At 36.3% G+C, this 25,157-nt stretch overlaps 4 protein-coding genes across 7 annotated transcripts; 1 reads left to right on the top strand and 3 right to left on the bottom strand.

Moving 5' to 3' along the window:
- Positions 1–87: 87 nt before the first annotated feature.
- On the bottom strand, positions 88–2,520 carry LOC147294269 (RING/U-box superfamily protein). 2 transcript variants are annotated; one of them, XM_086233401.1, is made up of 5 exons: positions 2,106–2,520; positions 1,892–1,996; positions 1,747–1,804; positions 1,390–1,643; positions 88–1,071 (listed from the first exon to the last, which is right to left on the bottom strand). In XM_086233401.1, exons 1-5 carry the CDS (start codon positions 2,453–2,455, stop codon positions 993–995), a joined length of 846 nt encoding a protein of 281 aa, XP_086089527.1. In that variant the 5' UTR covers positions 2,456–2,520; the 3' UTR covers positions 88–992. The 2 variants fall into 2 exon arrangements, with proteins under 2 accessions (XP_086089527.1, XP_086089526.1); XM_086233400.1 differs by having other exon boundaries at positions 1,892–2,011; positions 2,106–2,517.
- A 2,406-nt stretch (positions 2,521–4,926) lies between these two features.
- APC7 (tetratricopeptide repeat (TPR)-containing protein) lies at positions 4,927–11,366 on the top strand. The gene is made up of 18 exons (XM_086232153.1): positions 4,927–5,146; positions 5,235–5,303; positions 5,415–5,465; positions 5,781–5,915; positions 6,038–6,100; positions 6,344–6,459; positions 6,575–6,659; positions 7,194–7,253; positions 7,648–7,693; positions 8,217–8,290; positions 8,415–8,465; positions 8,642–8,842; positions 8,927–8,971; positions 9,083–9,176; positions 9,314–9,459; positions 9,540–9,769; positions 10,199–10,259; positions 10,807–11,366. The coding sequence occupies exons 1-18, from the start codon at positions 5,078–5,080 to the stop codon at positions 10,891–10,893; spliced, it is 1,683 nt and encodes a 560-aa protein (XP_086088279.1). The 5' UTR covers positions 4,927–5,077; the 3' UTR covers positions 10,894–11,366.
- A 550-nt stretch (positions 11,367–11,916) lies between these two features.
- Positions 11,917–17,788, bottom strand: LOC147294267 (Galactose oxidase/kelch repeat superfamily protein). Of its 3 annotated transcripts, none has more exons than XM_086232379.1 (17): positions 17,683–17,788; positions 17,445–17,531; positions 17,165–17,243; positions 16,927–17,079; positions 16,746–16,823; positions 16,463–16,567; positions 16,048–16,114; positions 15,896–15,957; positions 14,856–14,995; positions 14,510–14,636; positions 14,275–14,389; positions 14,063–14,151; positions 13,807–13,890; positions 13,372–13,722; positions 12,605–13,129; positions 12,432–12,491; positions 11,917–12,319 (listed from the first exon to the last, which is right to left on the bottom strand). In XM_086232379.1, exons 2-17 carry the CDS (start codon positions 17,480–17,482, stop codon positions 12,245–12,247), a joined length of 2,148 nt encoding a protein of 715 aa, XP_086088505.1. In that variant the 5' UTR covers positions 17,483–17,531; positions 17,683–17,788; the 3' UTR covers positions 11,917–12,244. The 3 variants fall into 3 exon arrangements, with proteins under 3 accessions (XP_086088505.1, XP_086088506.1, XP_086088504.1); XM_086232380.1 differs by having other exon boundaries at positions 17,445–17,533; positions 17,686–17,752; XM_086232378.1 differs by lacking the exon at positions 17,683–17,788 and having other exon boundaries at positions 17,445–17,674.
- Positions 17,789–19,608: 1,820 nt separating this feature from the next.
- LOC147294266 (Thioredoxin superfamily protein) lies at positions 19,609–20,320 on the bottom strand. The gene has a single exon (XM_086231709.1). The coding sequence runs from the start codon at positions 20,133–20,135 to the stop codon at positions 19,827–19,829; it is 309 nt and encodes a 102-aa protein (XP_086087835.1). The 5' UTR covers positions 20,136–20,320; the 3' UTR covers positions 19,609–19,826.
- Between the last annotated feature and the right edge of the window lie 4,837 nt (positions 20,321–25,157).

The following is a 25,157-nucleotide window of genomic DNA, read 5'->3' as shown; positions in this document are numbered from 1 at the left end:
CACACACACACACACTCACACAAGAAAGCAAGCAGATGCTTGTGAGATCAAACTGACTCTTTAAAGAAAGGCACACCTGCTTGCCAAGCCAGACGCCAAAGTAGGGGGAAATGCTTGCACGGAGATGATCTCTAGGGGATGCTACCATGGAGGGCTTGCTTTAGAGGGATTTTTCCATTTGGACTACCATGGGGGATTGCTTTAGAGGGATTTCCACTGTGACTAGGCTTTTTTATTTTTTTTATAGTCAATCCATTTTGATTAGAATTTGAGGCATCTAAAAAGAGAGTTGCGGTTATTAACTCAACCATTACTGAACTATTGCTTGCAAGGAAAGCCAATTTCATTGTAAACTTCTCACTCTCCAACAATTTGAATTGTTGCAATTGACAGAATGGCTAGCCTGCATCGTGTAAGCCTTGATTGTCAAATGACACTGACTCCATTAACTTTGGGTATTTGTATCTTTTGTACATGTAGAGACTGGAATATCGGAAGACAAATGGGAAATTACAATGACAAAGATCTTCCACAGGTGCAGGAGAACCTAGGTTAGTTACACCCAATAATTTTTCCAGGTTGCAGACTAGGGGATTCTAATTTCTACTATTCTTCAGACTTTAGGGTCACATGTCCGATATCTCAAATTCAAAACATGTCAATTCTTTAGCTAATCTGTTTAGAGCTTGCCCTATATAAGGAAATCTTGGAGTGGACAGAGGCAGCATCTCATCAACGAGAACCCAATGTGCCAATAATGATCCACCAAACAACTCCAGCTAACGCGAGATTGTCAGTTCATAAGAAAATCTGGCCCTGCTTCTTGAATCCTTCCATTTTTATCATGAATGATACTTCGAATTTGTTGTGGTTAAACATTAAAGCCCTCATAAAGCAAGCAGCTCTGACTTTCTCGTTGAGGAGACCACCATACAAAATCTCACAGTTCTTCCCACGTATAGGCAAGTTCAGAAACTAGTCTGAAATTCTTCTCAAATATTCAATGCAGCCTTTTTATACTCAACCACCGCATCATAGGTTTCCAGGTTAAATGAACTCTCTGCAAAACATCTGAAGGGCAATGGTTTCCTGTTAGAAAACATTTACAAGCAAAGCAACAAATGATAAAGAGATTACTTTCTTTCTTCACCTCTAGAGAGAGGGAGCTGAAGGAAATCATAAAAAAGCAGCATTACAAATGTTTATGCAACTGAATAAACTTCTCTTTATTTTACAAATAAAGAAAAGCAACAAACATTATGAAACAAATGTTTCTCGGCTAGCCAAACTGAAACACAATGAACAGCAAGGACTCTCAAGTTTTCAAGCACGAGCAGCGCCAAACACAAATGCCTTAAACGATAAAGCTTTTAACATAATTGAAACTACCTCAATTCATGCCAAAACACATTGGTTCGGTCCAGCAAAAAAGGGCGCAATGGTGCAAGGAAGTCATCTCGGACGTCAAGCTGTCCTGAAGGGACATGACCCTTGTTTTCAAGGCTTGCAATAAACAGTGAGGTGGCCACATGAACAATAATGGATGGCTCTTGGTCTCCAAGAAGAGACTGCAGCTCCCTTCGAATCCACGGTTCTATTCTTTGCATCATTCTCTCTTTTAGAGCATCATTTACTGATACACTCTGAAATTTCAGAGACAAAATACAATTCAATCGACCATTTCTTTACTAATCAATCATTTGGGATATTAATTTAAACAGATAGTAAATAATGGCAGGCACAAACCACTTGACGACGATTTCTTGGAGCTGAAGGAACAGCTTGCAAGCGTCTATCATATACACTGCTTCCAAAAAAACAAATAAACAATTAAATACAAAACCCAATTGACAAAATTTGCAAAACAATAAAATTCACTTCGTAAAGTTACCTGCCACGCCATTGAAGCTTTCTTTCGGCAATCACATCAGCAGTCACAGATCCTGGCCGTCCAAACGATCGCCGCCACGGCAACGACCTCGATCGCCGCCGATCACTATTTATCACATGCCTAATTGATTTTAAAAAGCAAAATTTGAGCTTAAAATCGGAATTTCAACAAACCCAAGGACCAAAAACTAAAAAATATTCAGAAATCAACAGACCTTAATGGATGTTGGTTTTGAAGGCTAAAGCTTCTAGAAGTATCATTCAGAGGCGATAAATGCTCTTTGCGGAAGCTTTGAGAAGAGAGGCTGATGTGGGAGAACCAAGAGTCGAAGTTGGCATTGCAGAGAGGGCATTTTCGTCTCAAGCTGCTCCATTTGCGAATGCACTCGAGGCAGTACGCGTGCTTACACGCGCTGAGCACCGCCGCGCTGCGACTGCGAGCTTCCAGGCCTCCCAAGCATATTGGACAATTTTGCCCTCGGATTGCCGGCCATATTACCCTCCGGACCAGCTTCTCGCGGCTGCTGCTGCTTCTCCCCGACGGTTCTTCGGAAGACGATTCCATAAGGAGAGAGAGAGAGAGAGAGAGAGAGAGAGAGAGAGAGAGAGAGAGAGAGAGACGCAGGCTGACAGACGAAGCTATTTGTGGACCACTATTTGGGCCGATGTGCTCGAGGGGGTTCCATTGGTTTAGACCCAATTGCCAGAAGAGAATGACACAATTCTTGATGTCGTTTTCTCCAAAAGTCAATTTTAGGATGCTCCCTAAATTTTGGGGAAATTTAACATAATAACCCATTTTCCGGGAAATTTAACTTAATAACTCATTTTCCCTTATTTCTTTTATAACCCCCCATCCCCAAACATTACTTTTAGAGTGCTGCTAACTACACACTCTTTACTCGCCTCACACCTCTTCTTCTTGTTAAATTATATAATTTCTCTATACTCACCGTTCAAAATACCCTCATTACACAAAGGAAAAAAAAAAAAAAAACCCAAAACCTAGTAGCCCCACGCCCACCCCAACCCCCAACCCCCAACCCCAACCCCAACCCCAACCCTAACCCCAACCTTAACCTTGACCTAGCCCCTAGCCACTGCCAACCACCATTGTTGCCGATAGTCTGACCTCTTTCTCTCTCTCTAGTTTGTTGCAAAGGGAGGCCAGAGAAAGAAAGAGAGATGAAGATAAGATGGAAAATATAGGGAAAGGAAGAGAAGCTGATCAGTTTGTTGAATTGTCGACGACAATGGCGGTGAGGACGATGGTTGGGGGTAGTGTTGAGATTGGATGGCTGTGGGTAGTGTTAAGGGTATTTTTAAAAAAATTATAAAATTTGTGTCATTTATAGTCTTTTGATGTTAGGATAAAATTGTAATGTAAAAAATTTAAAAAGTGGGTATGAGGTGAGATGTGTATATAGCAACCATCTACTTTTATAACTCTTTGGCCACCTTCCAGACTAAAATACCTCTTTGGTTGACATGTCATTAAATTGATACCGAGCACTAACAGGGCAAGATTTCTGATCAATTGGCTGGTAAGCTCTTTAAGAAAGCTTAAGCATCCCAACACAGAAGGAATTCCTTTGATAAGCTCTTTGAGACATATATCTCCCCGACCTTTTCTCTCTCCACAACCTCTACACATCTTTTTCCTCACACATCTCTCTTTCCTCTTTGTCTGCAACAATTCACTCATTAATCCACCCAAAAGCAAGAGGAGGTTAAGATGAGTGAGATTATACCATTGATGGCTCGAGATCGCCGCTAGTTTCGCCAGAGAGGAGGAAGTTGATAGCATTTCCCTGGTCGATTCGCCGCCGTCGAGTGTCAGCTTGGCAATTGGAGGTCACCATCACACTCACCACGTTGAAACGAAGAAGATAAGGGTGGTGGAAGGTCCCAAAGCTGCCAAAAACGATGAAGTCACGTGAGAAGCCGATCAGGTTGACTTCTCTGATGTGCTATGGTGGTGGGTTTCAGGCAAACCAACCTAATCGGAAAAGAAAGAGGGTTCTCTCACTGTCGGCTTGACGTCGCCTGGCTGGATCAGCTCAGAAACGGCGAAAGCAGAGGTTGTGGAGAGAGAGAGTCGGGGAGAGAGGAGAGAAAGAAGAAAAAATAATAATAAAGGGGGATGCAATTATAATGTGAAAACCCTTATTTGCCCTCCAAAAAACCCACGTGTACATCACGTGATCTGTTTTTGACGGACGTTGACACATATTTAACGAATCGGACCAACTTGAGGCATTTTAATTAATTAGTGGACCAACATGGGACGAAAATTAGTTTGTGGACTAACATGAGAAAACCGCAATAGTAAGTGGACCAATGGTGCATTTCGCTATATATATATATATACAACAATGCTCTAAAATTAACTAGTTAGTACGTTAATACAAAACTAACCACCTTGTTGGACCCAGTGCACAATGTAATTTCAAAATCCGAACCGTTTATTTTTTAGACCCTACTTCAAAGATCATTCCTGTAAAAAATCTTCAAAATCGGAAGTCCAAGTCATTTAGCTATTTAATTATAATAATAACTATTTCTATGTTTTTATCGAAAATACTAATCGTCTATTTATTTGATCTCAATTAGATGACTACATGATTTTCAATTTAGTTGATTTTTTGCAATAATGATCTTTGAAGTAGGGCCTAAATAATTCATGGTTCGGATTATGAGATTAGTGATATGGTGAGTCCAAAAGCATGGTTAGCTTCGTATTAACTTACTAACTGGTTAGCTTTAGAGCACTCCTATATATATATATCTAGAAATTAAGAATTTAGAAATTGAGCACATAAATGGACGAATTTGTTATGTGAATTTTTCGATGGATATTTATTTTGTCTTTACTAAGAACCCGAACCAAAATTTAAGAACTCAATAAAAAATTTCAAAATTTAAGGACCAAAATAGAAAACCAGACAAAATCCAAGGGCCTTAATGTATGTAACCCTTAAATTTAAAATTTTGAAGAAATTGAAAATTACAAGTCTCTTTGGAAACCAAATTCACGGCCATTGTTGTGGCAGCCAACTGACAGTAGAGACAGTGAGACACAGAGAGCGGTTTGGGTTTCACTTGCAGAGACTGACAGACTGACGCCAATCGGTTCAAAAAATTTCAGTGACAAAAGCAAAGCTTTGCACTGACGGAGCTCGCAACCATGGACGTCCCCAAGGATCAAATCGCAGCTCTCATGGAGCATGGCCTCTACAACTCAGCTCAAATGCTCGTAATGTTTCCACTCCTTTTCCAAATTTTCTTTTCAGTTGTTGATTCTCGTGGTAATTGAAAATTTGAAATTTTGTGTGTTTGGATAGAGTTGTTTTCTCGTTTCATCACCAGCTGCTAATGCTGAGATGACTCCACACCTTAAAGCTGAAAGCTTGGTCAGAATCTTCACCTCAATTTCCTTCACTCTCTCTCTCTCTCTCTCTCTCTCTCTCTCTCTCTCTCTCTCTATTTTTTTTTTTTTTAATTTCTAATTTTTTTTGGTGCAGGTGCTTCTTGGCGATTCATTGTTCCGAGAGAGGGAGTATCGCAGAGCAATTGTAAGAAAAACGCACATAAACCCCATAAATGAATACCCATTTTTCACTAATTCGTATTATAAATGTATAATGCACAAATTAGTGACCTTGCACAAAGCAAAAGACCCTTTACGTAGAACAAAAATGACCCTTTACTTAATACTCATATTAAGGACTGTATCTAAACAATGTGGGAGTTCTTTTTTTCCAATAATTATGCTGTTATATCATAAGTTTTGGAGGGCTTCAACTTTCAAACTTCAGTTTATTTATTTATTTACTTCAGGTTTCTATACGTAAAGGAAGTTTATATAAATTTTTCTTGTTTACTGGCAGCATACGTACAAGCAAGCATTGCAATATTGCAAGATTATTACCAAAACAAATCCATCATCTTCTAGAAGTTCGTTGTCATCAAACAGGTCGTCTTCTCCAAATGTTTTTAACGTTTCAGGAATTAATGAGAATGAGGTAGGCTGATTTCATTCCTCAAGTAGTTCTTTTTTTTGTCTTCAGCTTACTCAGGTCATGATAGAATTTCTTGTCTGCTTTTTTGTTATTTATACAAAGCTCCCTTCTCTTATACACGACAGGTGAAGTTCAAAATTGCATCTTGTCATTGTGCACTTAGTGAGAACGGAGCAGCCCTCGCTGAGGTACACACAAATACACTCATGTTGAGAGGCAGCAAAAATCCTAATATAATTTGTGTAGAGTATCTAGGGTTGAATATAAAGAAGCTTAGAAACTTCTATTGTAAAATTTGTTGGTTTTACGCAGGGATTGCTTCCTTTTTTGTGTAATTTTTTTCTATGTATTTCTCCTATATATTTCACGTGGCACTTATGACACTTTTTTTTTAAAATCTCTCGGTCTGTTGCACTTTTAAAACTTTTCAGATGGACAATATTCCAAGCAAATTGAGAAACTTGCAGATGAATCTATTAATGGGAAAGCTTTATCGGTATTCTAGACAGAATCGTTCTGCAGTTTCTTGTTTCAAAGAGTGTCTAAGGTTTGCCAATCAAATTGTATTTGTATTTTCATAAATGTAGATATCTTGAGATTTTCTCTTTTATTATATCATCTTTTAATATTAATGCTGCTTCATCTTTGGTGCCTTTTGACAGACAATGCCCTTATGTCATTGAGGCTATCATAGCTTTAGCAGAATTAGGAGTTGCTGCCAAGGACATTATTTCATTGATTCCTCAGGTTTGTTTGTGAAGCATGAAACCATTTAAATTTGGCTAGCCAAATATTGTTAGCACATCTAGAGCCATGTTAAGTTTTTTCTTCAATTTTTTGTGGATGCCCTGTAAAGTTTGTCATAGTGAAACTGTATTTGACTTCTACTATATGTAGAAAAGAATTGCAGGGTCTGTATGTGACATAATTCATCAGGCCATTGTTCTCTGATTACGTGTATAGTGCTCCTCTAATTGTTACTTGGATAAGTTAAAGACTGTACTCCCCAGCTCATAGGTAGTCCGTTAGTAATTTGTTGGCACACAAATTTGATTGCAAAAGATGATTTGACTGTTAAAACGGGAAACGTTTATATTAAATGAAGCATACTGAACATTAATTAATTAGGGATACAATCACATTGGCCACTAAAAGCTTTCTCTAGCTTGTATAACATTTAAATCTTTATAACTTTTAGTCTGTACTTCAATAAAATAAAAAATCATTTTAGGTGTTCATCCCAAAGTTTTCTCAATTCTGTTTCTTGACTTTCAATTTCAGATTCCAAATAGAAGCGGGAGGGCTCCATTTGATCATTTTGACTCCAGTCGTTGGCTGCAAGTAAGTAACAAATGAGGAAGCAGAGGCCATTTATTATTAATTATCATGTTGGAAAATTCTTCCTCGTTTATGCTATGCATGTTTAGATGGCTTCATATCCACTTGAAAAGTCCCACTGTTCCTGTATTAAGTTTGTTTGGATAGACGGATATTGCAAGGAGAATTTAATTTTATAGTTATTATATAACCTATCATGACAACTTTTTGTTGGTTGGTCGACCTATGTCATTGGTTTATCGTGCATGAGAAAAGATACATTTGCACTTTGCAACTTAGCTTGTCCATAATTTATTCTCCTAATTTATTCTATATAATATAAATAATGGAAAGAAGGCAGGAATGGGAAAACCCCAGTTTCCCCAACAAATTTGTTACATTGTTTTTCTCTGTGCAGCGCTATGTGGAGGCCCATTGTTGCATTGCTTCGAATGATTACAAAGGTAAAAGGAACATTTTCTTCTTAGAGGGTTTATCTGTGTGTATGTTTTGCGGAAACTTGAGGATCATGATAATGCATGCTTCATAGTCAACACTGCATGCATCAGAGGTCTTAGTTACTTACTGATTTAATGTGTGAACTATATGCAGTGACACCTCATCTTGTAAAATTTCTATGGATAATCTTTTTCTCTAGATGGTTTTCATGTTATTCTGCCAACAACCCGGTGATTCTGTAAAATTTTTCTTTGGTTACCATATTTTCTTCAGGCGAAGAGGAAGCAAAGGGGGATTTCACATAGATATAACTGTTGGATAATGCTCTAGATGGAAGTAGACAAGTTGTTAGAAACTGCTATTTATTGCAGTCTTCATTTGATTTTATTTCATAATCTTTTCCAATCCTAGATGTAGTTTCATGGTGTTATTAGCGGAACTTCTACTTGCATTATCTGTTTGAGTAATAATTGATGATTGACGCGTACATGCTTTTACGGTTTATAATATTCATTTTTGGTGTTGCAGGTGGTCTGGAACTCTTTACTGACCTCTTACAACGTTTCCCTAATAATTTACACTTGTTACTTGAAGTTGCAAAGGTTAGAACTGATTGTACGTACGATTTGATAGTCTGAAATGTTATATTTACAATGTTGTTTCTAGCAAGAAAAGAATGAAAGCATTTTGACTTCTGCTTTTGTATATGTAAACCTGTATGTGAAGGTTGAAGCTATCGTTGGGAAAAACGATGAGGCTATAATGAATTTTGACAAGGTAATTAAAATTTCTAGTTATTATGGTAATGCAACTGATCATAGTCCTCTCATCTCTCTCTCAAACACACACACACACACGTGCGCGCACTCATTCACACACGCACGCACATTCACCCCTAAACGAATGCATGGCATGCAAATACAAACTCACTTTCAAGTTGATGTTCTTTACAGGCTCGATCAATTGATCCATATGTTGTAACTTATATGGATGAGTATGCAATGCTTCTAAAGTTAAAGTCTGATCTTTCAAAGCTAAACAAATTAGTGCATGATTTGCTGATTACTGATTCTACAAGACCAGAAGTTTTTGTGGCCTTATCTGTGCTTTGGGAAAGGAAAGATGAGAGAGGAGCTTTGTCCTATGCTGAGAAGGTCTGTCAAAATAGAGTAAGCTTGCTGGATCCGTTTCTTTTTATTATTATATATCTCATAAGTTCCCAATTTATTTTCAATCAGAGCATACGAATCGATGAGAGGCACGTACCAGGTTATATAATGAAGGTATTGATATGATCTTATATTTGATAGGCTGGAGCTTCAATACTTATGAATATCTCAGTATCTTTCTTCTTACTCTGTTCTCAATGATAAAAATTCCTTTCAAGCTTTTAGGGCAACCTGTTGTTATCAATGAAGCGAGCAGAAGCAGCTGTAATTGCCTTCAGGGCAGCTCAAGAGTTGAGACCTGATATTCGTTCATATCAAGGTGGGATTTGTAAGGGGCAAATGCTCACTTGCATGACATTGTCTACCATTGACTTGTTCACATTTGTGCAACCATTTTGTAAAGAAAGAAATATCAAGTTAGAAGCTTAATGATCTGGATCTCAATTATGATTTCAGGTTTGGTTCATTCTTATTTAGCTCTCTCTAAAATCAAAGAGGCTTTATATGCTTCCAGGGAGGCAATGAAGGCCATGCCTCAATCCGCGAAGGCTCTAAAATTAGTAGGGGATGTGCACGCGAGTAACTCTGGTGGTAGGGAGAAGGTAAACCAGTGACAGGTCATTTCAGCATGCGTTAAGAAGTCAAGTTTGCCTCTTATGAATTCAACCCAATCTTGAAACAGGCAAAAAAGTTCTATGAGTCGGCCCTTAGGCTGGAACCTGGTTACCTTGGAGCTGCATTAGCTCTCGCTGAGCTTCATGTCATTGAAGGCCGCAACGGGGATGCTGTGTCTCTGCTAGAGCGATATCTCAAGGACTGGGCTGATGACTCTTTGCATGTCAAACTTGCTCAAGTATTTGCTGCAACAAATATGCTGCAAGAGGCATTATCACATTATAATGATGCATTGAGGTTAGACATTATGTTATATATCCATAATCACTCTCTTACTGTCAGGGATTGAAAGCTGCATTCTGACTGAGCTTTCGCTAGGGTTTGTGTATGCTGTGGAAATTTAGTGTCCCCATAAATAGCATTTTAAAGTAGACACCATGAAGATTAATGTCATTTAAAAGGTTAAAAGCCAACTATTCAAGGCATAGGATCATAATTTAGTTTTCTTGAGATTAACACACTTTTGATTTGTCATATGCCTTTTTATTTTTCAAGGCGTCATACAAACCATGAAATTTCATGGTCCAATGCTACATAGAAAAATGGTCATTGAATCTCGTGAAGTGTTCTAATTAACACCCTGAATGTTGTTTAAATATGCTGTCTTGGCATGATCATAAAATGACTGAAAATGCTCACAGTTTTATTTTCTGACATGCATTGCAGGATAAACTCACAGAATGAAGCTGCAAAAAAAGGTTTAGAGCGCTTAGAGAAACAGATGAAGGTTTGTCTTCCTGTTTATATTTATCAGGCAACTTTAATAATTTATAGTGCTCTCTCAACAGCAAGTGGTATGCACTTTGCTTCAGAATAATTTTAGGTTACATTTAGATATGTTGATTTAAAATGAAGGATTTGAAATTGAATTCTTAGATGTAAATTGTTTAATGAAACTTTAGAAGTACTAATTTTTTACATGTAAATTTGACTATTTGAAATTTAATGAATTTCAAATACTAAAGAAAAAAGTGTCATTTTGAATTTATCTCTAATTCACTTAATCATAGAGTTTTTTTCAATCTATAACAGAAAGTACCAAAACTCTCTTTTTATGTCTTTTTAAAATTTGATGCAAACCGTTTAAATTGAATAGTTAAATCTAAATACGTCATTTTAAATCCACACGATATGCAACCATGGTCTATTCTGATGTAATGATTTATTAATTCTGTAAAATAGTAATAATGGTGAGGCAATTACTTACTAAAAAGTAAAAATGTAGGTAATTCAGCAAGCCAATTTCTTTTTTAAAAAAGTTGTACTTTCTCTAGGGGGTGGATCCAGATGCACCCGAAGAAGATGAAGAAAATGAGATTGAGGATGCTGATGGAGACCAAGAAGAGACTGAGCTTTTATGAGTTAAAGCGAAACAAGGATATTTGTAAAGCCTTTTCTGAAGAGACTGTTGCAAAGAATGCCATGATCACACAGGTAGACCAGGTATTGCCATTGTGCAAGCAAGCTGACACCCCTAGAAATGAAACTCTTTTCCAATATATTTGTGTCACGGCATGTAACTGAAACATTTTATATAAATATGGAATGAACGGCCGGAGGTGATACAGCATAGATAGGGATCAGGAAAGGATATGGACTAGTGGCTGCATAGTTTCAATCTTCATGACAGGCAAACCTCATGGTGTCAACCCTATGTCATTACCATTTCCTTGTCAATTTTTGTTACAACATTATTTGTGTCATGTAGTGTATTTTGCTTTGTGATCTCATGCTACAACTTGTATAAAGTGGAGTCTTTGACAACTTGTATTTGCATATCTTCTCAGCTGCTGAATTATTGATAAAGAAGGGTTTTGTGGGAGCATTCTTTCCATTTTTCAATTGTTGATCAATTTTCGTGCAGACAATAAGGTTATTAGGTTTTGCACTATTATACTAATGAACAACTTGCCTCTGCCTTTGTACTTAAACCTTTTGTGCTAGACTAAGGTGTTTTTTTAAATTGTACCTAGTAATTCTAATACTAATTTTTTCCACATTATCAAGAAGATGGAAACAACATCTATTCGAACTATCTCTAATTAGTCATATTGAAACTAGTTATAGAAAAGCAACCGGATCCAATTCAAACATTGTATAATGAGGAGATGAGGCAAGTTGGGTCAGCTTCTTCTTGGTCTCCATCAGCATCCTCAATCTCATTATCTAATTAGTCAGACCCTATAATCTATTTCTTAACCTTCTACTACTTTCGTTGAATCTATATTCTCACTCCCTACCATTATGAATTACTTACCCAGAAATAATTGGATTTTGATGTACTAGCGGAGCTCTGATGGCAACCCAAATAGTTACCACCCATCACATTTTTATCGGACTGGATCAAATTCATCCATCTTTGTCACAAATCACTAGTACCAAGAGGATGAAATTAACTTTCATTAAGTAGTCATTAGACATCGGAATCAATATTTTCTACATTAAACGTGGAAAAGGCTTACAAAATGTTGCATATCAAACTCGAACGATTCACATATGTACATGGTAGAATAAATAGGATTCTTCAGACCACACTCTGAAGGTGTGCATTTGCATGGGCTTGTAACCAAGCAAAGCATTGAGGTGGCTTGACGTCTGGGATAGGTTGGGGCCATTGGCCGTTCTAGGGCAGTTGAGACTTGAGAGTTGTTCAGCAGCTCCCAGATCACCTTTCATTAAATATACATAAGTCGATTCTTTGTTTTCTCCAGACTAGAAAGGTTTCCTTGGTGTAGGTGCTCGGTTCTCCATAGATTGCAATCTTTGTTTGAGATGAAAAACTTCAACCTGCATGGAAACATGAAGAGGATGGATGGGGATGGTAGCTTAAAAGATGCTATAAGAGTTTTAATGTAAAGCAACTATCACAGCACAAATTTCATTGCTTTCAAAGCCATACCTGCAGTTGGAATGCCCTTGCTCGTTCTCCTGCAAGGACTCCTCTAGTTGAATGCAGCTCCTACATTAAATATTTCATTCCCATAATTGGTTTTATCAGACATAAATCGGTTTATGTTATAATTAATAACTTGGCTACAAGATATCCGCATCAAAGTGTGGTGTTCACAATACCTTTTGTGTATCATCCAAAACTGCCTTGAGGAAAGCCACATCGTGTTCAAGCCTCACATTATCAGAATGAACAATGCTTGAGAGGTTGTTAGCCTCTTCTTGTGCTAGCTCTACACCACCTAGCTTCTCCTTCAGCAACTCCATCTCCTTCATGGTGTCCGCCACTTTTTTCTCCATCTCCTGTCTGCTCCTGAGAGCAGAGGATAAATTTTTCTCTGCAGCTTCTCGGCTGGCCAATGCAGCTGCCAACTGTCCTTCTAAAATTCCATTCTTTCTTATTAGTGCAGCCATCTTTGAGTCATAATATTGGTACATATTTGAAGGAGCTGATAGTGCTCCTGGTTTACTGTTGTGTTCTGGGAACATTGCATCATTGCTGTCAGCTGGAAGGTTCCCAATTCCATGGTTGTGGAGATTTGAATTTTCGAACTCATACGCAGAGTGCATCTCCTCTGCATAGAGTCTACCTCCAAGCATGTTAGTCTGGACTCCTGAATCAGATTGACTTATTTTCTTTTCTGTTGGCTGAAATTAACATAATAATAAATCATTATATCACCAGAATAGGTTAAGTTAATAATAAAAAAGACTAGGCACACAGAAACAGATTTCCAAGGCAGCTCCCAACACAGACCAAAACTGAACTAGAAAGTTAATTTCTTCAAAGCTCATAAGTTTCATTTCAGAATTTCATTTTCAACTTTGGATAAAGATGATAACGCAAGTCAGGTGGTGATAGTTAATTAAGAAAAACTTCTGCAGTTTACCTGTGAGAAAGAACTTTCATCTTCTGAACTCTTTGCCACCTTGACAGCCGTGTTGTATTCTTCGTCATTATGGAATTGTTTCCTAAGTGAAACGTTGCCAGAAACAGGATTTGGATCAACGAGCAAGGACTCTGACAAAGATCTTCTTCCAGAACCGTGTTGTTCAATCGCAGATGCAAGATTTTGTCTAGCAACCGAATTAACTGAGTGCTGGGAAGAACCATTACTCAGTTGACCAGCCAGGCCAGTGGATGATGTGCGTTTTTCAGGCAGCAAAGTTCCAGGGCCTTTGCTTGGAAAAGATCGACGACTTGTGGATGGTTCATTCTTTTCCATGGTCAGTACTTCAACCTGTAACAAAAAATTTGAATGAAATAAGGTAAGTTTAATGATAAAAATGAATGAACTAAAATAAAAATTTGACTTCTTGTTAACCTGATTTGATGGCTCCTTTCTGCATCCCCCAAAAGAAACAAGAAAATCCTTTTCTTTGTGCTGCACAAGCTCCAGACTGAAACCCTGAAAATACAACATTAGATGATAAGAACAATGCTTAAAGTAACAGCCAAAGAATAATGTTCATGCAATCATAGGAACTCACAAGGACCTGCCTTAGGCCTTACCTTGGGAACAGCAAGAGGCTAGCATTAAAAGACCTATGAAAACAAAGGTAAAAATCAATGTTGCACACCTTATTGGTGGTGATTGAAGAAGGAGGCGATGCAATGGCCAGTGACCACTCAAGTTTCAAGATATCAAAGATCAGAGTCTCGGCATGTCCTGGAAAGATTAGGGAAAGAAAAGCTTAAGGAATTAAGAAATCGTGCACATTATACTTTAAAGCTGCAACATTAGAGAAATAGGTAAAAAATTTCAAGCATGTCCTTCAGTTATGAAGCATACGTTTTTTCCTGCTTCCACCCCCAACAATATACCATTTGGTTCCACATAGGACCCCACAGCAACCAGCTCTAGGTGATGGATGGAAACCTCGTTTCTTTATTCTTGACCATACCATCTGAGGAAAAAGCCGATCAGCGTGCCACAGATAAAGATTCTCATCTATAAAAAGATAAAAATGTTTGGCCACAAAATCCAGTGTTATAAAATATATAAGAATGAGAGAGAATTCACACACAGTTTCAAAGTCAAGTGAATACAAATCATTCAAAGTTTTGGATTTTGATGCGCCTCCAAATATAAAAAGAGTTTTATCATCATAAAGAGCTGCCACATGGTTGGACCTTGGAGATGGTCCTGTTCCTCTGCATGCATATAAAAATAAAATGAAATTAGAAAGAATCTTAGCTAAAACTTCCTGCAAAGAGGGATGTCATAAAAAGAAAAGAAAGGTCAACATTTTTGTTGCCATAGAAAGGAGAAAGGTCCAGAAGCAACCATGAGCAAAGGAACATTTGTTATATGTAGATTTCATTAGAGAACAATATCAATAAATGTCACACAGTGTACTAATATCCACTTACGTGCAATGAAGAGGTAGCCATGTCAACGACTTAAGATCAAACATGTGTAGATCATTCAGTTTCCTTCTTTTAGCATCTTCACCCCCAAATAGGATTAACACAGAGCTCGCCCTGACTACAGTGTGGCCAGTGCGAGCAACCTGCTATGCATAAAATATATAAGTTGCTTAGCATTATATAATGAAGCTCCACTAAATTATCCTTAGGTGATAATCTACGGTTACAAAACAAGACAGTAAGCTACAGATATAGCAGTAAAGGGGTATATAATTCTGGAAATGTATACATTGCTACAGTCATTGATACCATTTAGTGTTTGTTATTCACTTGAGTTTCTATTACGAACTTTGCAAGTTTATAGATTGAGTAGTCTTTGATATTTAATAATCTTGATCATTGACAAGCACACTGCAAGGAATAGTATTTGTTCATTAATGTATTTTCAAAATAGCAATCCACAAAAAGACACAAACGGAAGTACAATTACTTACTTTACACCAGATGTAAGTTGAATTATTATCAAGTAAAAAACAAATTAAATTACACAATCACTCCCTAAGGCTTAATTTGTTTTTGGCTTAAACCTTACACTTTCATAACATATACACCCCCTTTGGAATGACGGTCTCTATAGAAAAGGTAAAAAGACTAAAATACCCTTACGATGTAAAATTGTTTGGCAACAATTATAAGGATATTTACAGAGATTTATGGGAAATAATGTAGTAGCCTTCAAAAAAAAATTGGGGAAAAAACCCTTCTCCTGAAAATCAGCCAATGGTAACCTTCATCCCTTTTTACCAAAAGAAATCCTAAAGTACAAGGCTTACATTGGTTTTCATCCCTACCAGACATGCACCAAAACCCATCCTTCACCAATTTAAATTATCGGAAACTATAGACCATCTATGCCATCATTTTTCCACAATTTCTAAGCCTTTTCCCCATGCATTTCAGACCCCCATTTCAATGAACTTACTGATAAAACTACGTTGCTTACAAGTTTTCGTATAATTAACTAGTTAAAAAGAATAAAGTACCGGTGTATCGCCCTTTGCTTCCATATGAGACCAGCATTCTGTCTCTGTGTCAAATGCCCAAACTGCAGAAATGAAAGAAGAGTTGGAAAAATTTCATACATGCACAAGAAAAAAGTTATGATTTCACGAGCTTTAAAGACAGAAATTTTAACCTGAAATTTTGTCACTTCCAGGTTCAGTTTTGCCTCCAATCAGGAGTGCCTTTTTCCCCCAAGAAACCTAGACAAAAGAGAAAGAATGGACAAAACCTTCAAAAAATCAACCAATCTGATTTACCTAGACATGATCATTGATTCCATTTTATGATATAGTAACCTTTTTATAGCCCAAGTCTACAGAAAAAAACCAACCATTCCATTGTATGCTTTCAAAGTTTAAGTTCATAGATTTCTAGGAAACTAGCTACCTAAATTTATCATCCATGTGGGTTTTGATATCCAACGTGTTTCACCAGGCAATATGCTCAATGTCAAATAACATACGAAAAAACTATGCTGTGCAACGTGTTAACAGAGGAAATGAAAAATAAACAATGATATAAGATTTTATATAAATATATGATTGTACCAGTTTGTGACCCTTGCATGCAGGGATCTTTAATGGGAGACTGCTTGGTGACAAGTAAAGCTTTGATGAAGCTGTGGTCCAGGTAAAACTGTCAAAATTAAGCACCTGACAATAAAACATCAGCTATCATTGTATATCCAACATTATGGTTTGCTACATGAGTCCCCATTAAATTAATTTATCTAATAAATGCTAAAGATAGTCACTCCAAATTTAAACTAAATTTCCTACTCGTACCCTCTTGAAACATACACATTTAAGGGAGAAAGAAACATTATCCTACCTGCACATCATCTAGCAATTCATCCCCAGATTCACCACCGACTACTATCATCTTGTTCCCAATTACAGCCGCCGCATGCTATTTGGAAAATAAGAATAAAGCTTTCAGCAACAACTGCATACATGCATCAACCAAGTACCATATGAAGCACTCTAAAGAAGACAAATCAATAACAATTTACATTGAAGCGGGGCGTAGGCTTGTCCCCAGAAATTGACAACACCATCCAATTCTCAGAGCTCCCCATCGTGGAACTACTAATCTCAGGCGCAGCGGACGAACACTGGCAATCGAGCTCATCAGAATTACTACTTGCCGGTACATCACATTCACCCTGGAAAATCTAAACGAGCTTAGTGCATGGACTGATTGAACCCAAACCCATATGCAAAAACAACAAAACAAGCTGAAAGCCTTACATTGGAGCTGTTATTTCGTTTTGGGTGTCTTATGGGGCTTCTTGTTCCCTGAGTAGAGTCTGAGAGCTGGACTTTCAATCTGAGCCAACACAGTGATTATTACTCTTTTTCGCAATCTGTTTCTTTCAACATAATTTACCAAAAATACAATACTCAATGTAAAAAAGAATACACATTTTTGCTTCTTATTGAATGGAAACACACACACACACGCACTAATCGCTCTATTAAATAACTCAAATTAGAAATAAGTTCAGCAAAAACAATAACAAAAGCTTACCGTCCAAGCTTCATGCGTCTACGAGAAAACCCGAACATTTTTGTGAAACAAGAGCTTCAATAATAGCAGGAATGAACCCCTTTTTCCCTAAACAAGCATAAACATCAAAGGGCTCTCAAAAAATTGCCAAAATTTCAGAGAGAAAGCTGCATTCTTTGAGTACTGTAACCCAGAGCCATGAAGTTGTTAAACCAGTAAAATCAGAAAATTCAGATTTTTAGCGTCTATGAGCTATTACCCTGTGTTTGGTGGCCGAGAAAGCTGACTAAAATGAGAAAGGACTGCAAGAGAAAATCACGAGTCACGAGCCAGTGAGCTAATATTATCTCTCTCTCTCTCTCGCTATTAAGTGAGCTGGAGCCTGGAACTGTAAGTAGAGCAGAGGTTAACGTTAAGGTGCGTACGTTAGCGTTGGTTTGTCTTCTAATGCAGTACAGGAAATTTCGTTGATTTCGCTGAAATCATTGAAAAACATTTATTTAAAAACCAATGTCGAAAAATCATTTGCCAGTTTTTTGAAAAATGATGATGTTGCCAAAATGTTTTTTTATTTTTTATTTTTTCATTTTAACAGTATATAAGTGTATAACTTTGCAAGCAAACTCGGAATGACCGTTGGGTGAGGCGGGGTTTAAATATTCGAGGGAGAAACTGTAGAGATATTTATTGTGTGCGGCAGTGGGTCCCACTCCAGTAGACTGCATTGCATTGGGACTTGCAATTTTCAGCGCAACGTCACATCTCTATTTTACACATCACCGGTTTTGAGGAAATTTTAATATGCACTTTTAAGTTTTTCACTACAAATTGTGCTCATACGATATATAAAGTATAAACCCTGATTAATAATAACAGATTATCAGATTATGTGTATGAGTGTATCGTGTCGTGTTAGTTGTTTAATAATCATGGCATCTCATAATAATAAAATTTAACTTGATTAATAATTATATCATGCTTATATGTATGTTAACTCGGCTAGTTGAATACTACATATGCTTGTGTGTATCAATTTGATATCAACCCTATATATGAATTCCATTGTTAAATTCATTGCTATAGTGATCGTCAATATTATCATTTTTGAAAATATGCTACCATGCATACGTACTGATGCGTTTTTCACGTTTAAATTGACGGGTTCAATTTTTTTAATTTTAAAGTATAATTTTTGAGTCGTTTAATCTATTTACATCTCGTGTGAACGTCAATAACCAACTATATTATAGCAACTTAATTTCTCATCTTTATAATTGTCATTACCAATAAAAACCATACATATTTAAATTCTACATGTTAAAGTTATTAATGACTTTAAAATATCTCATCAAAACGAATTATTTTGTTAAAAATTAGTCTATTTAACAAAAGATTTATATTTTATTAGTGAAAAAATAAATTCACAAAATTTAAAAGTTAAAAACTTATTTATATATATACTATACATGTTTGTATAAAATTTTTCTCCTCGATGACCTAAACTTCTTTTTTATTTTTTTGGCCACTCGATGACCTAAACAGGCTAAACTTCATGGTCCACTACAGTGTTCCAAAGAAACAGTGAAATATTTTTTAATTGCAAGTGTAGAATTGTATTGTAACAATCTTTGGAATTACTCCAAAATGGACATATTTGTCCTTCCTGCATCTAATAATTAGGACAGTGACAATTAATGCGGTATTTTTCGTTTGGTTCATTTGATGGATTGTCTGTCTTACTCTTTTTTCTTTTCCTCTGTAGTTTTTAATTTCGAAAATGATGAGAAAATGGGTATAGGGCCTGTAATAAATGGTGGACCCTGCTAAGAAGATGGCACGAGGCCCACAAGCCCAAATAACATAGTCCCCAGAAGATCGATAACCCAGCTCACTCGAGTTGAGCCAACAGTAATTGATCCCCATACAGAGTTCATTAGTGCATATGCATTGTGTTAGTTGCTCTAAGCCCAATCAAAACCACTTATCTTCAACAAAGCCATATATATATAACAAGTCATTTGATATATAATGTTACTTGTCAACTTTTTTTTAACCACGTTATATAATAAGTCATTTAAAGTTTTGTGTCACAATATATATAATGTTATGGAATTCTTTATTTATTGTTAATCAAAATTACATACTTTAACTTCTATGATGAAAACATACGAAACTGCATGGAGACTTAATGAAAGTGAGATTTTATTATATATTATGATAGGAATTAAGCAAAATAGCATTACAAAAAAAGCTATATAAAGATCGAGTAGTACATGTAAGTAATAATTAGGTAGCTAGCCTTATTATTTAAAACTCTATATTTCTTATGCATAACAAAGGCTCTCTCAAGTCTCACTAGCGCCTGCTGTTATGCAAAATAAGGTTCGGATCATCCATATATGATCAGACCCATAATGCTCCGACCCGTTTAAGCATGGGGATCAAAGAGCGGTTGAGATGGAGGCTCATGACCTCATTGGTTCCACCCACAAGCTCACCACCAATGAACACTGCAGGCACAGTTGGGTTGCAGCCAAGCCTGGAGAGAGCCTGCTCTATCTCCCTCCCTCTCTGCATCTCATCCAACTCATACACCGCTGGGTTCACCCCAAAGTCACACAGCAGGGTCTTGATGGAGTGGCACAGGCAGCATGAGCTCTTGCTGAAGATCACCACCGGCCTCTCCGACACCATCTTTGTCACCACATCCATTGCAATGTACAATAATATTGTACTAGCTAGTCGAGCTTTCAATTAATCTATGATCAGAGTACTACGTACGTACGTATATATGAATTCAAAATGCGAGTAATTAGAAGGCAAAGTGTGCAATGCCAAGTGAGAATGAGAAAAGGATGAGGAAATGGCGCAATGTGGGATTGGTGAGATCGAGTAGTTTGAGGTTTGATGTGGGGAGTGTTTAGGGTTCATGGGTTTATATAGGAGATGGGTGTGGGACAAGTGGATTGGCATTGTTAGGTTTGGCTAGAAATTAAAGGGGTTTGATAGTGAAGGGAAATAAGAATGTTTGGATTAGATTTTTCCACCCTGCTTCCAATTCACACTTTGATCATTACTTGACAGAGATGGAAAAATGTTGCACTACAAGTCAGAGAATTAAAGTGGCATGCACACATTTTCGAATCTTTGCATACGGAAATAGAGACGTGTCTTTGTACGGCTTCACATATGTAGTTCTGATCTTGTTTCATATGTGCCTATTGCCTAATATGTACATTAATATTTGTCTAGTAATCATTTTTGCACTTGTGAAGCTCTTCAATTCTTTTCCATTACTCTGCCTCACCAGGTTAGCTAGCTCTTTGTGTTCTTTTGGGTAACTAGAAGACGTACTCTTTAAGATTTAATTATTTATAGGTGAATACTGCACAAATCGTAGGTATCAGATAAATTTGAATGCTTTTACTATAGGGAGAGAGGCTGTTTAGTTTTGAACAGAGAACACATTTCTTCGTTCTACCCATAGTTTTGATCATCGATCAGCAGGTGGCCCATATTTTCCATACTGGTATTAATTGGTCTGGCGTATCAATCCTTCAGCATCTGCTGAGTTGGAGAAGCAGCTATGTAGCTAGTTGCATCTATCCAATTGGGACCTCCTTTTTCTATTTGGATTCGCATCCAATTCATGAAAAGGAACACAGAAAAGAAACCCAATTACTGAAAAGAGAAAATACATAAATAATTATATAAACTACATGTATTATGTATATAATATATATCATATATATATATATATGCTCCTGCGCGCATATCATAAGCTACAATCCAAGAACATGATCATCCTAATATATTAATGCATATTAGATTAATTTCCATGTGTTGCAAGTAAAATTTTGATCAAGGATAACAGAAATTAATATTAATTATTTATTTTTCTATTTTCATTTCAAAGAAATCACACATATATATATATATGTGAATTATGAGCTAATAAGTCTCCAGCTCTCACTTTCGATGACACGTCCGAAACCAAAAAAACAAAACGCCGTACGTACATGGATGCCCATGAGGTCCCCAACGTTATCCTCTCTACACGTACCTTTCCATGTCCATTAATCCAACATGTAGTTGCCTAGCTTCTACCTTTAATTTCTTATTCGATCTACGTACCTAAAAGTCTAAAACTGGAAAATATATATATTATACCATATTTGAAATTTATTTCTTTATCATCCATATGTATACACATCGATCCAATCTGAACCGCCCACCATGCGTATATAAGTAGTAAATATTTTAGAAGATGTACTCCAGATATATATCATATATGATATATACATGCATTTGGCCCAAAAAAAAAAAAGATATATACATGTATGTCATGATCAATCTAGAAGAATGAATGAATCCCATCAAATGAAAATCTTTCTTTTGTTTTTTTTTTTTTCTCTCAACTTTAGTTCCATCACCAATTCGAATCTTGGTCATCTAATTGATGGCAACGTCAACAGTATATATATGTAATTTATATATATATAGAGGAATGCTCTAAAGCTAACATGTTAGTAAGTTAATACGAAGTTAACCATACTTTTGGGCTCACCACATAATTATTCTCATAATCCGAGCCGTTTATTTTTTAGGCCATACTTAAAAGATTATTATTGCAAAAAATTAACTAAATCGGAAATCATTTAAACATCTAATTGTGATCAAATAAATAGACGATCACTGTTTTCAATAAGAGCATATAAATAGTTGTTATTATAATCAGATGGCTAAATGACTTTCAATTTTAGAGATTTTTTACATAAATGATCTTTGAAGTATATATGGCCTAAAAATGGATGGTTCAAATTTTGAGATTATATTATGCGGTGAGCCCAACAAGATGGTTAGCTTTGTATTAGCTTGCTAACCAGTTAGTTTTAGAGCATTGTTGTATATATATATATACAGGCTTATTCTATTGAGGTATACCTCAACTTATTTATATTGAGGTATACCCTATTAAGGTCCACACGAGTCTTTTTGTGTCGATCTGAACCGTTCATTTTTTACATCTCCATTGATAGATCATCCTTGTAAATAGCCAAATCGGAAATCATTTGTCTATCTAACTTTGATCAAATAAATAGACGAACCAAATATTTTTGATGAAACCGTTCATTTGTTTTATCAAAGTTAGATAGGCAAATGATTTCCGATTTGACTAATTTTTTGCAAGGATGATCTATCAATGAAGATGATCTTTGTGAACGGTTCGGATCGACACAAAACGACTCGTATGAGCCTCAAAAATGTCATACTTCAACATAAATAAATTGAGATATACCTCAATAGAAGGAGCTGTGTATATATATAGACTATTTTTGCTATATATATATAGCAAAAAGAGTCTATATATATAAATAGACGAACCAAATATTTTGCTATATATATATGTGTGATGTCTCACGTTTACCTACTAGACAGCTTAGCTTGTGAGTTGTGACAAAATATATTTTAAGGAACAATCGCCATATAAGCATATAAATGGCCCAATTGGGAGGCCAAGGGCCAGTTTTGTCCTTGACCGTACATTACACAGCTCTCTCGTACTTATTAGAGCATATATGCATGTATGCATGGCTTTTCTAAAATTAATCATCGGTCACAATCCCATGCGCAACATTTAATTTATTGCTAAGGTTGAGTTGATTAATATTTGAGGATTATACATGCATTACCGTGTATATCGATTTATGAGGGTTATAATATATGCATATATTATAACATATGTTTAATTACTATTAATCTCAAAAGCATAAATTATTAGGATGTGCGCACTATATGAGTATTGCGTGCATACTATGAAATTTGGGAGACACATAATTAATGGGCTAACTTTATGAGCAACATGTTTAGTCTCAATTTCAACTTCGTTATAACATAGACGTACATATACATCCTCATGAACTATACGTACCATCATAACATATTTGTATGTAGAAAAATTTTCATGAGACATATGGTCCTATATATTTTATGGGTTTATGATCTCTAATAAATACGCATAATAAGATATAGGACAAGAAGTTTTTCTCTGCATTAAAAAGATAACCATACTCATGATTCATGAAAGTATAAAACTTGGAGAGAGAGAGATATATACAGATAAGGCCAAATGCATTTGCATGTGGGTGGCGTACGTGTGTAAGTTGGAAAAAGAATGTCAACTTTAAGCCTAAAATTAAAGAAAATAAAGAAGCTATATAGTGTATGCGAGGACGGATCCTGGCATCACAAATTATTAGGGTTTAATTTACATATATGAAATATGTATGGGTTGGTGGTCCATCGAGTGAGGTACGTACAGGGTGGCCGGCCGGCCTGTACAGATTCTTTTGCCTTTATCAATATTGCTTTTGTGGATATATACGAAACAGACAGAATATGTCAAATACTTCTTCCTTCAAAATCTTAATAAAGCTATAGAATAAAATTCCAACACATATTGTGTCATTTTTATTAATATATATATATATATATACATCGAACAAAATCTATATTGATCATCATTAGCTAGAATTGCTAAAAAGGATATCATCTAGCTAATCATGCGTCCATTTATCCACAGACCTTTTTAGTGACTTATAACCTTCACTTCACATGTTTTGTTCTTTCAACCTTTTAATTATATTATTCCGCAAGATCTTGTTAAGATTAAGGGTAGTACTTGGGTCACCTCAGGAGAACCACTTGGTCACCCCCGGCCACCTCCCTAAACTACTTATTAGGCAGTGCATGCTCATAATAAGAATAGTTTATTTTTTAAATCAACTATTAAATATTATCTTTGTACAAAATTAACGCAATCAGAAATCATTTGGTATATAATTGTTATCGAATAAATGAACAGTTTGTATTTAAAGAGTGATTTTTTGACCAAACCGTCCATTTATTCGATAAAAGTTATATAACTAAACGATTTCTGATTGAGTTGATTTTTTACAGAGATGATCTTTAATAAGTGATCTAAAAAATGAACGGTTCTGATCTTGAGTCTGCACTGCCGAACAAGTAGTTTTGGAGAGTAGGGGTGACCAAGTGGTACTCCGTGGGAGTGACCCAAGTACTGCCCTAAGATTAATGGTTGTGATTCGTGTTCTGGCATCTTCTAATTAGGGGGGTGTTAATTTGTCATCAATGGTCTGTATGAATTGTATCTAGCTAGCTAGCTATCAGCATTAAAAACGTGCACAAATTAGCTAGTTAAGCATTTGTGCTTAATTTATCTCCATGATCTTGACAAAACAAGAAGGTGTGATATACCGATTATGGTATATGAACATTTCATAGCTAACGATAGGGTGGAATATATGGCATCTCAAGTTCAAGCTAGCTAGCTCAAAGTTTTCTAGACTTACGATTAGCCATCGTTTGTGTTGGGTCGCAAGAGTAAGACGTGTGGAGAGTGACCCTAGAATTGAAAAAATATAGGATAACTGAAATTTCACAGAAGAATTCTTCTGACTAGCTAATAAGACATATACGACAGAAGTGGCAAGCCTAGTTCCATCTCCCTCACGTACTCCTTTAAGTTTAAGTTCTCTTTAATTTGATCAATTCGAGTTGATATTCTACTCACACATCACCCAAAACTCGATCTCCAACTTTTACCAAGATTGTATCCTCAGCATCATCATCATCTGTGATGCAACTATTCGTGCGCGTCTTCATCTAGCTAACACCTAATTATATCCAAAGTTGACATTCCCTTTCATGCAT

The sequence above is a fragment of the Dryas octopetala genome, chromosome 2 (genome assembly GCF_963921425.1).
Source record: "Dryas octopetala chromosome 2, drDryOcto1.1, whole genome shotgun sequence".
In the NCBI taxonomy this organism is placed as follows: Eukaryota; Viridiplantae; Streptophyta; class Magnoliopsida; order Rosales; family Rosaceae; genus Dryas; species Dryas octopetala.
The sequence above is the reverse complement of the archived record's forward strand: the minus strand, read 5'-3'. Positions and strand labels throughout refer to the sequence as shown.

What these genes read in the sequence shown, in the direction of transcription:
- LOC147294267 (XM_086232379.1), bottom strand. Translation starts at nt 17,482, where the DNA reads ATGTTCGGGTTTTCTCGTAGACGCATGAAGCTTGGACG. An exon ending in TGGCTACCTCTTCATTGCAC is followed by an intron (nt 14,637 to 14,855) that starts GTAAGTGGATAT and finishes ATATGCATGCAG; the next exon opens with AGGAACAGGACCATCTCCAA. An exon ending in GAAAGGAGCCATCAAATCAG is followed by an intron (nt 13,723 to 13,806) that starts GTTAACAAGAAG and finishes TTTTTGTTACAG; the next exon opens with GTTGAAGTACTGACCATGGA.
- APC7 (XM_086232153.1), top strand. Translation starts at nt 5,078, where the DNA reads ATGGACGTCCCCAAGGATCAAATCGCAGCTCTCATGGAGCATGGCCTC. An exon ending in GGGAGTATCGCAGAGCAATT is followed by an intron (nt 5,466 to 5,780) that starts GTAAGAAAAACG and finishes GTTTACTGGCAG; the next exon opens with CATACGTACAAGCAAGCATT. An exon ending in CATTATAATGATGCATTGAG is followed by an intron (nt 9,770 to 10,198) that starts GTTAGACATTAT and finishes CATGCATTGCAG; the next exon opens with GATAAACTCACAGAATGAAG.
- LOC147294266 (XM_086231709.1), bottom strand. Translation starts at nt 20,135, where the DNA reads ATGGATGTGGTGACAAAGATGGTGTCGGAGAGGCCGGTGGTGATCTTC.
- LOC147294269 (XM_086233400.1), bottom strand. Translation starts at nt 2,455, where the DNA reads ATGGAATCGTCTTCCGAAGAACCGTCGGGGAGAAGCAGCAGCAGCCGC. An exon ending in AAGCTTCAATGGCGTGGCAG is followed by an intron (nt 1,805 to 1,891) that starts GTAACTTTACGA and finishes TTTTGGAAGCAG; the next exon opens with TGTATATGATAGACGCTTGC. An exon ending in GTGTTTTGGCATGAATTGAG is followed by an intron (nt 1,072 to 1,389) that starts GTAGTTTCAATT and finishes ATTGCCCTTCAG; the next exon opens with ATGTTTTGCAGAGAGTTCAT.